Genomic DNA, 16,059 nt, shown 5'->3' on the forward strand with positions numbered 1-16,059 from the left:
GCTTAGTAAGATCAGAACAAATAACTGTGCATTCAAATCGACCCTCCTCTCTGTACTTTTCGTTTGTGAGCTAGTAGCCGAACGAGCGAGAGAATGCAGTCGCCCTTGAGTAGGCCAAACGAATGAAGAAATCATCCATAAGCATCGTGTCCTCACAGGAGGAACCCGCAGTGTTACTCAGCAGTGGCCCTGATGATTCGACATCCCTGACCTTGTCAGCTAAACGCCCTTGATAAATAGACTCACTAATCTGCTCCGCCTTCCGGTTGCCATTTAGCTTACCGCATTTTCTTAAACGAAACTAAAGGGCCACCGCTAACTCGGACATTTACATTAATGTATAGAATGAGTAGATTCTTAATGTCCTGGCCAGCGAGCGATGCTCACCCAACGTTACACTACTAGGTTACTAACGTGCTTCGCTTACGGCAGTCTCAGCTTTTACTGATGCTACCATTGAGCAAAGCATGATGTTCGCTGTTTTGAACCAGGCAGTGCAACGATTAGGCGACGCTCTGGGGGATGTTCACACCATAACGATGTTATAGTTAATCGGTAATAAAACATTGCTACAATTCCAATATGCCTGCTAGTATAAATAAAGGCGCATTTGTTTCACTTACCTGCCAGTTCTTAATTCGTATTCGTCCTAAATGTGCAATAGGGCAAACAAACAGAGCCATTCAATGACAGTGATCCTACACGACGCTGACGACCGAGATGGTGGCAATAGTGAAAACATTGCCCTTACAGAAACGCATGTTGAAAGATGGAAAACAAGTGATCGTAACTCACACAAACAAAGACGATCGATTAACTGCTTCCTAATTTGTATTCTTGCTTATTGACGTATGCGAAGTGCAAGCGTATATATATATATATATATATAACAAATACAGACCGGCGTTGAACTTTAACAGTGCCTAGTATGTAATGAGAAGAAGGGCTTGAAACCGCTGGACATGGTGGACTAAAAAGAGTCAAGAAACGACTATTGTATGGGTAATTTATTACTTCTAATATTCAATGTATAAGGGCCTAGCAGTGAAGTAAGTCGTCGCTCTTTTATCGTACGAATACCATATAATTAAGAAGTCATGTCTAATAGCGTTTTATTGCCATTTTCAAACCGAAACGAACATTTCTAGGATTCTTCCGTCGCATTTAATCGTCTTCTAGCTAATCTAGACTTCGGTCCTGTCCCCGACCTACCTACTTGGCTTGCTTAAACTGGGTCAAGACGATAAAAAAACAATATTTGCTCACTTTCGTCGTAAAAGTTTGCCTAAACTCCAGCTGCCTAGCTTACACGACACCGGGGCATATAGTAGGTTAGCATCCTAATCTGGCATTATCGTTTGGTGGGAAAAACGGCGTTGAAGACTGTTTAAAAACGCAGCTTCTGTAGCGCGCTAAGTGAAGCAACGATGTAGACAGGCCGTCAACGTATACACAAATAACATGACCATCTTCGCGTTTAGTCGTTCGTCCTTTCCTGGTGCTCTAACTACTCATTAGAGTACTTCAATAAAATACGACTCGAAACTAGTTAGTTTCGAGTCATATTTTATTGAAGAGCCTGTTATGTCGATGCTTTTCTTCATGCAATGCACTTGGTTAAGCGTTCAGTGTAGGCAACTTGGCTCTCCATTAGAGTATGTTGGGTGAAGCCCTATTTACAAATGGCCTATTTATTATATTTACGCTATTAATATAATAGGCTCGAAACGGCTAGGTGGCATCGAACGTAATCGCTGGGATTCGGTATCGAAGTTAATAGGTCAAGTTAATAGCTAAAGAGAACTAGTAGCGTAGGTATTATTGATAAGTTCAGTTCTTGAGATGGCCGCAGAACGAGTGGATTATCTAACTGAAAGAAATGTCAAGTAAAAATGGCCCTTTACAACCGGCTAATAGTTCAGCTAACGATTTAGCGCTTTGAAAGGAAGACGATAAAAAGCAAACGTCAAGCATTGGTAGCTAGAAAGCAGCTCCATCAAAATTCTGGCAGGAGTTTCTTTTGTATATCTTCAGTCGTATTCGTTTTCTTTGCTTGCGGGTCCCTAGACAGGGAGTTTGAATAAAATGAGTGGTTCGTGGAAGCAAATGTAAATGCCCGGTTCCATTATAAGAGGCAAATTACAATTAAATACTGCGGCGCCAGACACTTTTGATCAGTAACGTTTGGATAAGTATCGTATTGTTGTTGTTGTTTACATCTGCTCATTTTTTACTCAATAAGGGATAGGTGGTCGTTTCTATTTACTCGTTGAGTTTCTTATATCTGTAATTAAACGAGAAACAGCACAGATAAGCCGTTTGTAAAAAATCCACCAAATGTGTCGTCTTAGTTGTTGACCTACCATTGCATCTCAGTCCACTTGGTCTCGTGGTGATTTGCACTTACTATATGTAGCTGCTGTACGAGAGAACAACAAAATGTCAACGTTGTAGCGGCGCTGAATAGTGCCTTGCTTTGATATCTACGCCTTCCGGCTTTTGCCTTCAGACATAACGTCGGCCCTAGAAATCACTAGTTTACTACTCATCGTTAACAAAAAATAAGGAGTCTGTTCTATTATCTGTCATGGCGGTCCTGTTCGTTTCCTGGGTGCGCCTTGCCCCACTATTTACTTTGGCAAGTTCAAAAGTAACCGTTCACCGTGTATGCGTATGGTGTTCAACATGTTGAATAATATGATAACGGTCCTTTAAGGTTAGCTCGTGTGGAAGCAAATTTCTATTTTAGCAATCGATTAAAAGGACAACACCCGGCTGGACCAAGAAAGAACGTAGCTTAATGTCACATGGTTTTTATTATTAGTCTCTATGTCAAAAAAAAATAGGCATTCTTTTTTTTGTGCGCAGACTGTGTGCCACGACAGACTACGCTCGTGGCCTAATCGTGTTGACCGTTGCCGTAGGAGCGATATGAAAAGAGTAATGATTTGAAAAGTTTGCAATTGGATTTTCTTTGCATAGATAAATCTGTGAAACGATAAATTGTTGCAGCTGATAACTATCGTACATTGACCCCAGATTTCTGACACAAATATTCTGCATTGCACTTTTTAATTCTAAAATATAAAAATTAACTAATAATCGTTTTTTAGGATCGTCTACAGAAGTGGATGTGTCGTATGTAGGAACGAGTTCAACTGCTATGCGAATAGGACCACAGCATTATAAGTCGGAGGTTGAACTTTCGTAGAAATGTACTGTTTTATGAGCGCAGAAGGTTACAATTGCATTGACTAGGTACAGCTTAGTTCAGGTATAGCGTGCGCCTACCAATTGCGTTTTAGAAGATTCGCTTTGCAGGACAAACTTGGCCAAGCTGTCTCCTTTCCTACGATTTGATAGCCATAGCTACAGACAGAGCCGAGCTGATTACAAAAATCTTTCGCGAGTCACGGGGTATCTGTTAGAAAAATTGATCCTCACACAAAATGCATTTTCTTCGTAGCTCGACAGGAAACGTTATTTCTACATTCAAGACTGCGATGTACTAGGAGGGTAAACATGCCCAAGTCGACCGAGAATGCGTTACAACTGAATGAAGTACGTCACGAAGCTGAGCGAATAAATGATAATTCTCTAGTTTCGAGATAAGTTGAATCTTATCATGCGAGATAACAAACAGCACACACGACGGGCTGTCTAGTGGAGTAGCATGAGAACACCAACGCGGGTTACAGAAAAAAAGCCACCCATAAAACGAATTGGGATGCTAGTGGAAAATTCATTTGGAATTAACGTTAGAAAATATAGAAAAAAACACGCATCTTTTGTACATTTGCTTACTCGGTGGTATTATAGTGTGGACAACCTTGACTTTACATACATGTTCACATTATACTATTTAATAATTAACACAAATCTACACAAACTAGACTGACGGTTTATCACGTTTCGCTTCTTTTTTTTGCGATCGATTTATTTTTTAAAGTAGCCGGTCCAGAATAGGAGAAGCAAGCTTAGCTTTGGATTGAGTAAGACTACGCTAATCGAAAGATTTTAACTTGCTGAAGCTACCTGACCTGCGCGAACTTTTGATAGGCACCCATAAACATAAGCCCACATGTGACCGTCTGGATTTTTTATATATATCTCATTGGTAAATTCTGATTAGCGTATTTCTGCTCGGAAATGTCAAGTGGTTGTTTGCTATTGCTCTTTCGGACTCAATAAAGTGAGCCTGACTGGTACTTTTCAAACCGGTATCCCTTTGTCCGTTCGGGCTTGTCGCCATAGAAGAGCTGGATAGTATCCCGAGCTGTGGCGGCGCATAAACAGTTCGATGAAAACAACAGACACCCGTAACATTATCACTTAGTAACTAACTTGAAATACGCAATGAAACAGCAAGTTAAACATATCCGTGTTAGTGATGCATGTGCCATCTTGGCAAAATATAGTTGTTTAGGTAAAACTTTCTCGAGCTTGTCCCTTTAACCAAAACCGTATAGTAATAGTTACGAAGATCAGTGAATACGCTAAAATGTAGTGTTTCGTTTAACTTTAACTGTATAGGGTCGAGATCGCAGTTCGACGAGGTTCGTCACGCATGTTCTTCAATGAAGAACATATTGTGTGACTGGCAAATTACAGATTTGTTCGTACAACGAAAGATAAACTACCCCCTAAAGAAGACAAACGATATAGCGAATACATTTCAACACTTACATTCAAAGTGAGCACAATATCGGCGGGTCAACTTTAATGTTAGTGCTTACGAACTTATCTATAAACTGACATTTGAATATTTTTTATGTTCGCAATTGAGATGTCTGGTACAGATGACAGCGTCGATCTCCCTTCTCATCATTGCAGGTCTCCGTTTATATGAATACACAGAGTTGTAGTTGCTAACTAGCTAACTTGCAGTTAAAACATCTATTAATATTCAAGTAATAAAGTGACTGGATTTACTGACACCGGCGAGTCCTTAGTGATTGAGAAGCATTTTATGTTGTTTATTACGTTGCAGTAGTTATTTTAGCCTAATCAAGCAATTAAGAAGATGAATCTGTACATATAAGGTGGTAAAAAAGTCCCTTTGCAATCTGAAAAAGGCCCCCTCGACAGATATATTACACACATTTACTACATAACTATGTATAGTGTGTAGTGTGCAAAATGAAGACTCTCACACCATTAAAAGATGGTCTCCCCACCCCGTATACAAACACTGCAATTCGAAATTTTTCGTTTAAAAATTTTCGTAACAAAGAAAAAAGAACAACATCTTAATGCCGGTTTGGAGCTACCATTCAACGTATTAAACTCAAATAAATAACAATGTGCTACAAAAAAGATAGTACATAGAAAACTACGCAAGTCACTTTTTTTTTTCCTTTCGGTTATACTTCTTAGCTAGAAGATGGAGCAGTTTAAGGTTGAGACCTCGCAAAAGACAGAGAAATAATTACAGTGGAGTAATAAGCTAACTGACGCTGCCTCTGCAACGTAGAACAACTCAATCGGGCAGCTGACGACGACATCGGAACTACAACCGTACCGGTCTTCACCTATTGCCAAAGTTCTATAGAACTAATGAATACCAGCAACGATAACTTCTAGTAACAGCATAGGCAATGGCTATATCAGTATATTAACCACTAACGAACCAGTGTCTTGGTTCATTTAGCACAGACGCAATAGGCGATAGATATTCCTCTACGGGCTCATCGAAACTACCCGTTACACGGTCACTGTTCTGATCATGTTCTGATCGTTCTCTTATCTCGAGATGATCGAAGGAACTTGAATCAGCGCGCCAACGTCTGTTGTGTGATCAATAAAAATTCCAGTACGTATGCATGACTACCTACGCCCCGCGTAGGCGGCAAAGGCGGACTAACCCTTTAGCTACCTGAGCATCGGAATGATGATACTCTTATAGTCCCATTAAACCCCTCAGTTTTTGCAAGTTAACAATATCTACGTATAGAATATAGAACAACAGTTAATGATGTAACTCGACGGATCTTTCCTCCTGCGTAACTGTTTACTCACGTTCCGATAACGATACAGGTTATAGCAACGAAAAATATGAGAAAACTCATCTGGGGGAGAGAGACGTTTCACACTACGAACAAACGCAGAGACATACGTATTTCTACATAGCAATATTAGGGCATATCATAATAAACAATCGATGCGTTAGTAATTGTATCGGCTAGCCAGTTGGCGATTGTACGGCAAAATTTATCAGCTATTTTGCAATATTCCACAATTTATTAAAAAGGACATTGTGGACAAAAGAACGTAATGCGAAAATCTATGACGAGACCCAGGTTGTACCGTGCAGCGTATACATAGATCCAGTGTAAATAAAATAATTGACAAATGCTCATACAACAAAGCGCGATTTTCTGACCGGCTAAAACTGGAATAGGTTCTACATATCAAGAGAAGTGTTCAGAGCGCCACTGCTTCGGAACTGCCGTTAAGCACTACTCCAGATATAGCGTATAATTTTGGCGTATTTATAGGCAAACCGTAGCCTATGCCTCTGCCTGGAAACGCCAGACGTCGAGGATTCGACCATCGGCATGACGCGTGCGATCATCTGTGCGATCGTATTAAGAAATCGTAATTCTACCGTAAGCCGTCCATATATTCAGACATTGTTGTTAGATAATGCTTCATTATATATGAGGCAAGCAAACGTATTACAATCGAAAATGCTTCTTCGCCGGGCTGGTGGCTTACAGCGGAGGATCTGTGAAAAAATGACGATACGTCATTTTTATACTGATGTCAATGGACGTAGATACACATACAGACACAGATACTGCCGGCAAAAAATCATTGACTCAGATTATGTGTAACCAGCCGCTAATGAACGCAGCGTGTACAATGGTGATCGAACCCTCGACGTGGATAATTAAGGACCGACACATTGAAATGATTTGGCGGGAAGGGCTTTATCGATCATTTGACTCCGACAAATAACACATCAGCATCAAAACAAGATCCCGAAGCGTATAAGTGATAATGGTAGCACTAATCCTGATGATTATACGCCGTGATCGCTTGGGGCTTTTCTTTAAAAAACGCCACGGATCAGAAAGGCTTCAGATGGCAGTAATGCTGGTGCCCTAAGTCCGTCCTGGCCGACACCGATCGAACCCGAACGGTCTAAGTCCTCGTGTCTGAGGAAGGAGCTGAAAGAAGAAGCTGACTATTTAGGCTAGCAGCGACAGCTATGCTGTACAAGGATTGGGGATGATCTGATCAGTTGTTGTAAGCTGCCAGTTTTTTCGCACTAACTATCGTCCAACCGACCTAACATCTATCTGCCCACTGCCAGGTGATAGAAGACAAGTAGTTCCTATAAAATATTGCCGGCTCATTTTCCTTTAGTCATGGCCTAGATGACAGCCGTCGTCCCCTAATTTCAACTTTCTATGACGAAAGAAGAGTGATTAACGCCACCGAATTTAACCAATTCGTGCTTACAGCCTTTGCAGATCTTCGTCGAAGTCTTTATACTGGTACACTTATTGTTACAGTGCTAGGCGGACATTATATGCGATTCAGCCTGTTAAATCAATTCGTTTCTTCGCGAATACCTTCTATGCCGACTGAATTTTGAATAGCTATGCAATTGACTGGTAAAATTAAGCAATTATTGCGAATATTATATTTCTACACACAGGGGCATTTTGGTCATGTCAACAAGCGCAGACTTGCTAGTTGTCTGTACGATGATACAACAACAATTACACTAATGTGCTACGATACATTCAATGATACGCTCTGAAGAGCAAATCAGCTACTCCAATAGTGCTTTCAAAATCATCTGACAAATTTATCTCGTCCTGATCTAGTCGTATTGTTACCAATATTTCTCCCTTTGGTACTATATCATCTGATATATATATATATATATATATATAACATCATTCGGTCCTGAATGGGGAGTATCTATAGCGATGCTCGAATGGTTCAAAAAAAGGAGGCCGCAAGAGAATCACGATATACATATATATATATAAGAAATAGTTCAGAGCCTCAGCCACTGACTCCACGGTGAACCGGCTGGGTTGAAGTAGGTCAAAGCTATTTATGGGCTTTTTAAGTATTTTTTTGCGACGAGTTTTCCAGTGTCATCATTGATTTGTCGTCAAACGTGCTGACAACAACGTATGCTATCAACCTTTGGTCGGGTTTAGAAACGTTTCGATAGAAAAATTAGGCACTCGCACTCGTCTGTTCCTGGCCCAATCGATGGCTTCGATAAATTCACCATGATTGTTTCTAGTCTTCCGTCGCTACATAGTTTCAGCCGTGTGTCGGTGTTTTTCTGCATACATGCCACAGCCGATTGGCCTCACAGTCAGAGACATTCCGCTTTACTCTTGGGCTTAAATAGACGCTTGTTGTCATAGTAATGCCAATAATCGTAGACATGGGTCGGACGGTCGTAAGGAGACTGTCATATTTTTGGACATAACTTTGGATTCGTTTAGCGAAGTGATTTGTCCTCAGTCTGCTGTTACTATTTCTCATGGCGTCAATGCAAGACTGACGGCTACCGTTTCAATAGAATCAGACGTAACGAATTTTATCTCTGAGGATCGGACTCACTTTAGCCCTTCCGTATTTTGTAATTCCAATGTAGCATGAAAATATATTTACCTAGAGATAGGACATTGTGTCGGAACCCCGCTAGACTTTCAGCTTGAAGGATCGGCGCCTGCCGTTTGGTTTGTCGCTTGACCGCAGTAGAGGCCGGTCAACATATACGTAGATGGCCTATGTACTGTAGATATATGCGTGTGTGCGCGTGAGAAATATCAAACGCAATTGGAGTCTATTGAAAATTAGGACTATCACGCCTCGACACGTAGCTATATTCATTACGGGCACTTTTACTGCTGTTTGGAGCTGTTCGCTCAATTCGCTACTTCTACGTACATTTGTTTAAGACTAGATTATGTATACGGCAACGTCGACGGCTGTTGTTGCTATTGTGGTCGTCGTGTCGAGCCATTGTATCGATTTTGTTTGTGATCACAGTTGAGGTTACTGTGTAGCTCCTGTGAATAGTATTCAGTCGGCAGCCGAGAACATATAAGGTCGTTTCTTGCCCGCAGCAGAATTGCCCCCGGTCTCTACTGGCGAAAATTCGGGGCGGCGAGCGCCGTTGCCGCAGCAGTAGCAGCAGGAACATGGTCTCCGCCAACGACAAAGTAGTCAGACGTCTGATGAAGATGCGAAAAAATATTTGCGGTACGTTCCCGACCGTTTTCTAACAATCAACCAAAGTGATGATATAACCATAAAGGGTCCTATCTAACTAAAACAGCAACCAAGGTAGGACCGCTGTCTCATTTAGTTGTTGCTATAACAAGTGCTGCTAAGATTCATGTCCGAATGATGGCGGCAGCAGCAACAGACCTTAGCTCAGACGGCCCTTGTCCACCTTTGAGATATCGTATCGACACTGCTAAGCAAATAGCAGAGTGGGCACCACTGGGCAGCATTTAGGATGACGTGGTAGCACTAATGAATATCTATGCTATATATAATTTATTGGTTTATTTAGCCATGTCTGTTTTTGAGCGTATAGCAAGAGGGCAAGAAAGTGGCGTGACAAATAATAGCTATTACTATACTAACTAAGGACCGGCCGCTAAACGACCTAGCTTTAATCAGGTTTAGTGGCGCGTGTTGGTTTTTTTGGCTTAACACCCACATGAATATGAAACAGTAGCTCACTGACTGATATCATTTTCAATAAATTGCTTAAATCTAGCATCTAGATTTAAGCATCTAGAGGGGCATTTTGTACTAACTACAAGCACTGCCAACTTAACAGATGATATTACAGCGATTCGAAGACTATCCAAGTATAGTTATAGCGGGAAAGCATCTTAACGAGCTCCACTCAGATACATTAGTGCTTCTCTGCACAATATTTGTGACGATATAATTGCTATACAGTGCGTAGTATTTTATGTAATAATCAAAAAGACAAACAAGTAGACAGGTTTCATATTGAAATTTGCCTGTATTGTATTTTAGGGCTACGATATGGTTTAACAACGGAGGTTTCATTATTTTTGACGTCCCGCAATGTTGTTGGTCCCCTCCGGTAAACGAATACGATAAGTTAAGCCTTATCGACCTGTATAGCCATTGGCACTTCGCTTACACAGCTTACTTTGTCACGATTCAGGGTGTCTGCCTTTAACTGGAACCGGATCATAGTTTTACACGCATATTCCTTTAACAATAATTAAACATTTGTTGCTATTATTATTATTATATCTACGTTGAAACAGCGATAATAGATTTAATGGAAAAATCAATGGTCGGGCCACGTTAGTTTTTGCCCAGACAGTCTCTCTTTCTGCAAAAATCCATCACCTTATTAATTAGCTTGACGGGGAAAGCTTCGTAACAGCTCATCATCAATAGCCTTTCGGAACCCTGTCACTGAAATGAACGACTAGCTTATTTTATTTATTCATTTATTGATTTATTTAATTGCAACATTTTCTTATAATTCAATTCACTGAAAAGTAGCTATACAGTCGCCTAACTTAACTTCAGTGTCATCATATTCAACGACTTATAAATGAATATTGTAAGTAAAAAAGTTTACGAATGTCGATATATTTGACCACTATCGTTTATGAAAAGACATATCATACACCCTATCGTTCGCAGTATGGCGCGACTATGACGGCCATGTGATTTCCAGATCGCGAACACTTGAATTCGAGTTAGGTTGAACTGCCTAGAATCTACTCAAGTTAATCTTGAACTTAGTTCGACGTTAGCAAAACATTTTCTATTCTAAGTTTTCGCTCTATCTAGCTTCTGTGATACACGTGTACATATGCATATGTGTACCTTTCAGTATAGAACTAACAAAAACAAAACGACACTTGTATGTACAATTAGATTTATCTTTGCGAAATATCAATCCGTCAGTTCTCACAGGCAAAATTCTGTTGAGATCTAGAGGCTTTTACACCTACGTAAAGCAATACTAGTTGTTGCTTTCTGTATAACTAAATGGAATGCTTTCTGGCCGAATCCAAAGAGCTGGAATGCTTAATAAAAGATCGATGATACACGGATACGAATCGATCCGCCAAAATTAGACGTCATTATCTAGACTTCGTGTTACGTAAGTTACATCGCTTCACGTGTGACATGTTTCTGAAATCAGAGATACGGTGAGCGATGCAGTTGACCGCAGAGCCTATCTGACCCCTGGTTAGATTATATGATCTGGTAATTTTTTCCAATCACGAAGCGCTTTAGCTATATAATTTTTCAAATTTAATGGCTTAAAAATCGAGATATTCATTTTTTGAATAGCGGTGCCAGCCAGCGTCAGGGGTTTCTCTCAGAGACACACACAAACAAACATTCAGTGTCGATCAATGTTCGCGGACGTTATTGTAGAGTCGTGCGGTCGGGAAGGCTGGGGCGCGGAACTGAAGTAGTAAACTGTGGCAACGTAACGAATACATTATTTCAATGTGAGACATTGTTAAAAGGTCCCCTGGCAGGTTTTTTTTCAATGCCATTGATAGCAGTTTACGGTATCTGGCATCATCGCGCTTTAATAGGTTTGTCTGCACCTGACGTGACAATATCTCAACCATCGTAGACCACACAAGTCCAAAAAAGAGCTTCAATACGATTTATTTAACTTAAACGTTGTGGCCAATGATGTTTTGTTTGTCTCAATGACAACTTCTCAAACGATTCATCATCGAGATGCCTAAAACCGATTTTCTATGAAGCAGTTTTAGATGATATGTGATAACGATGGATTACGGCAAGATCGCAATACCGTTGCGGCTGATCATAAAGACCATACTAAGGTTTTACTAGCACATCATAGTTAGTGAAGGATGTTACAGATGTGCGTGTCAACTCTGACCAAGTAAACGCTTAAGCAGAATTTTGGACTTCACACTGATATTGCGCTCAGTTAATGCTAATAATGTCTTGATAAAATTAATTCATCATGTTCAATTCATGAAATCATTCCAGAACCTGATCGTCGGATCAATTCTACCGATTCAGGATAGATGTTCCACCTCATCTTTCAAACCACTACCTTGGAAGTCTACTCAAACTTTTTTTGCTTGAATTCAAACAAATAACTCATACATGCTTGTGGCGCATTTTTTCAAAACTTTGCCTACAAGAGTTTCGAGTAGTCACTTTTTACCAAAATGCTTACAAAATGATCAGACAGACCAACCGGCGTCGTATTTAGTGGAAGCATGTTTGGTAATTCGTAGCCTCACACGTGATTTGCGCAAATTCAAGCGGGGGTAGCCTTATCTAGAAAGACAGGGAGCTAGCAAGAAAAAAAAAAGACATTTATATGATTCTGTATTCTAAATAAATAAGCCGCAAATATCGAAAGTAGAAACGCTTTTCCAGTTCACTAACCTCCTCAGACGCAAAAGCCACTAAGTCTCACATATCCACGCACACCCTCCTTAGGGGGCGGGGGAAGACGAGTGACGATAGAAAGCCTCAAGTAACATCGCAGGCTGTTTCATAGATTATAATCAATTGTACAGTTGTCGCTGTTGTTCCAACTAGCGCTGCTGCTGTATCTAGTGATGGTGTTATGATCATTCGAGTTGCCGGCGTCGTTGATCTTCTAGACGATCTAGCAGCTAGGTCGACAACGGCACACTAAATAGACCAAAATATGGGCCACAAAAGGGTCGTTCTGCCAGCTCCCAGACTGCACCAAGGGTCAGGCAGTCCAGCTGCTCACAGGTGCCGGTCGCGGTGACGTACGCCAAAAGCGTTTAGGGGCAATAGCAAACAGCAGCATCAATAGTTGTAACTGCTGCTGTTTCTTTTGCCGCTGTTATTGCCTCCTGCCGCCGCTGCGTCGCAAATACCCCAAAAGTGCCGCTGGGGCTGGGGTAGCCGTCGTCCGGTATAGCGGCGAATCCGTCGTCCATTGGAAGGTTCAAGACAAGCGATAGCTGATGCATAAGGGAGAGGATACTCCGAACGTAACCTTCTCTGCAGCGGCTCTTGCTGCTACTGCTGGTACACTAACGCAAATCACACACGTATATGCGCGTCTGTGCGCAGGTTTGCTTCATATTCTGTGGTCCTGGCAGGAAGAAAAGATGGAAAGGGTTTGTGGGGGCGGTGCATAGATCGACGTGTGGGAACGGGGAAGCATAGCAGTTACATGAATAGTTCAAAAGCAGAACAACCGAAGGAGAAAGCAACAGAAGCGAACGAGCAATCAGTACAACAACATCGTCATGGTACGACAGTGAACTCTACAGGGATAGACTCGAATCTCTTAGAGTGAAAATACAAGATGATGGAGCATGAAGATCTACCGCGAGAGTAAACTCGTGTGGATTGTTGTCTATGTTGCTCTCTTTTTGTCTTTTATCCATTCGAAAGAATACTAGCTACAAACAAGCCTTCCTACGAAGGCCGGAAAGCGCCGAACAGAAAAGAACGTGTCGCAGTTTCTCTTGGCTTTGGCGCTAGAAATGACAGACGTCGACAACATACGTAGCGCTGCGTCGGTTTGAGAGATGCAGAATGGTCATGTCGTACATTGCATATGTACAGTACAGTAGCTTCTGTGAACAGTCAGTTGGGGCAGTAACTAGTTGTGACGTACTTGTGATTAATATGTTTCGGTTAAGGCATTACGAGTGACATTATCGCCTCGTAAGATAGACGATGAATAGTGAAATCAGTCTGATTATTACGGCAAACGCACACTTACTTTTAATTCTCCGGCCTTTGTCAGAATTAGCCATCGTTCATAACGTATTTCGTTTATAGTTGTTAAGATTAGGGCTTTTTAACATAAATTAATCCCTTTTGCAGCGTCTATTCGTAGCCGTCGTCTCCTTCCTTTTTCTATCTGAAGGAGCGATAGCGCGCAGTGTGGGTTACAGTGGTGGGCCATCGAGCAGCGGCGGTGAGGATTTTGAAGAGGGAGCCGTTGGACCATCGTACGAAGGTGGGGCAGGCGGTGGCGGCGGCAGCAGAGGCTACAGCCAGCCTGCAGCACCTAGTTATGGAGGTGGATCGCCGTTTTCGTATGGCTCAGGTAAAGGATATAGTGGGGGATCCAGCGTTCCGGCCGCAACGCCTGCCTCCAAGCCCTCCTATTCGCAAGGACATACCAGACCTGGAAGTGGCTATGGTGTAAACTCTCCTTACGGGGGAGCAGGAGCTCCTGGTGCTCATCATGGCGGCTACGCCAGTGGTGGAGGCAGTACTGGCGGGGGCGCGTATCAGGCCCCAGTTTCTGCACCCTCGCCAACTTATGGAGGCGGTAGTGGTTACGGCGAAGGTCATGACGGCAGCGTGAGCCACGGCGGCGGTTATGGAGGAGCCAAAGGGGGTGGCGGCTATGGCGATGACGGTAGTCACGGATGGGAGCCTTACTCGTTCTCGTACAGCGCCGATGACGCAGAGGGTTCACATTCGCATAGCGCACAAGGAGACGCTCAGGGCAGAGTTAGCGGACAGTATACCATTCAACTTGCCGACGGTAGATCGAGAACGGTAAAGTAAGTAGTGTCAAAACACGTCTATTCAAATGTAAATGAAGCAAATGGCATAAACGCAGTATTATTTAAATATTTCAAATGAATGGTAAGAGCAAAACCGTTTTAAGCCATTATATCCTCCCGATTTATCTACCAGGTACACTGCAGACGAGCACGGTTACCGTGCTGACATCGTCACGAACGAGCTCGGTACAGAGTCGAAAAACCCCGCCGATGTCACCATCCAGTCTTCGGCACCAACTGGCGAAGAGGCGGCGCAGCAATATGGCAGCGCAGGAGGAAGTAGCGGCTCGTATGGTGCTGATCATACTGGTTACGGCGGACGGCCAGAGGCTAAACCACAGTCCTTGTCGCATTCAAAGCCATATTCAGATAGTGGCTATGGGCAGCCTGCTCCCGCCGGATATTCTCAAGGACATCATCAACAATCCTCATATCCCACTAATCAGCATCACGCACCGTCACCTTCTTACGACGACGGAGGACATAGTGATTCATCTGCTCACGGCGCTCACTATGGTGCCCCTGGTGAGTCTGGCGCCGAAACCCCACGCCGACGCAACCGACCTTCTTACGGATAAGTTATTCATTTACTTCTGACGCAAAAATGCAACAAAGTACAAAGTATGCCTACTTAGTGAAGCTTATTTTTCCCTCGTCACATGATCGTCAATGTGATGATGGAAACAGCATTTTCTATCATGTACTGGTCAGTACGATTCAAATCGACTTATTTAGGCGAGACCTACGTCCTTCTCATTTGCAGCCCTCATTATTATTAGTACGCATCTATAGCAAATGGTTGACAACGAAAAGCACCGTAGTTCTTCGCGCACTGACGAATTCCAGCTTCGATGTAAAGAAGGAAGTGACCGCTGGTGGTTAAGTGTAAACAGTTTATTAAACGGAAAAACATCAAAAGAAAATGACAAACGTGAACATGAAATAATAATAATGTATCTAATCCACGAAGTCATAGACAAACAGCGGTCCGCCACGGTCGAGACACCATTCTCGCACTCATCATCTTAGCGTCTTTTCTGTATATATCCATTCATCCGAAACTCTTTACTTAATCCGGCTATTTATTATAGCAACACATTGTAGCAGCTGCAAGAGATAATAAAAGCAATGACTCTTGTCAGATACATACACACGTAGAAACAAATGACGTCTTTGTTTCATTTTCATCCCTTAGGTCTGCTATTAGAGTTCTAACGTTATGTTCACCATGGTGTTGCTTGCATTGTTGATGTTAGCTTTATGAACGTAAACGGGAGATGACCTTTCCAACCTATACAGCTCTGCTTAACGATTATGGAACAAGATCATAATTGAAAATTGAAAAAACCTTTGAGAGCAATACACAAGTAAGTACAACGGTTTTGTTTCTCAAACGCTTTGGCACGACAAGGACGATACTTAAATAAGGTTGGGGGGTTCGATCCATCGGTCGCAGTGTCTGTTTTTCGGGGGGTGGGAGGGGGGGGGGGGGGGG

General features: G+C 42.2%; 1 protein-coding gene across 1 annotated transcript; it reads left to right on the forward strand.

The window, feature by feature from the left end:
• The first annotated feature begins 13,196 nt into the window (after window positions 1-13,196).
• On the forward strand, window positions 13,197-15,729 carry LOC111272443 (uncharacterized). Its single transcript, XM_022853895.1, has 3 exons — window positions 13,197-13,286; window positions 13,870-14,561; window positions 14,698-15,729. Exons 1-3 carry the CDS (start codon window positions 13,284-13,286, stop codon window positions 15,140-15,142), a joined length of 1,140 nt encoding a protein of 379 aa, XP_022709630.1. The 5' UTR covers window positions 13,197-13,283; the 3' UTR covers window positions 15,143-15,729.
• Window positions 15,730-16,059: the final 330 nt, after the last annotated feature.

Source organism: Varroa jacobsoni, unplaced genomic scaffold (genome assembly GCF_002532875.2).
Source record: "Varroa jacobsoni isolate VJ856 unplaced genomic scaffold, vjacob_1.0 contig02271, whole genome shotgun sequence".
In the NCBI taxonomy this organism is placed as follows: Eukaryota; Metazoa; Arthropoda; class Arachnida; order Mesostigmata; family Varroidae; genus Varroa; species Varroa jacobsoni.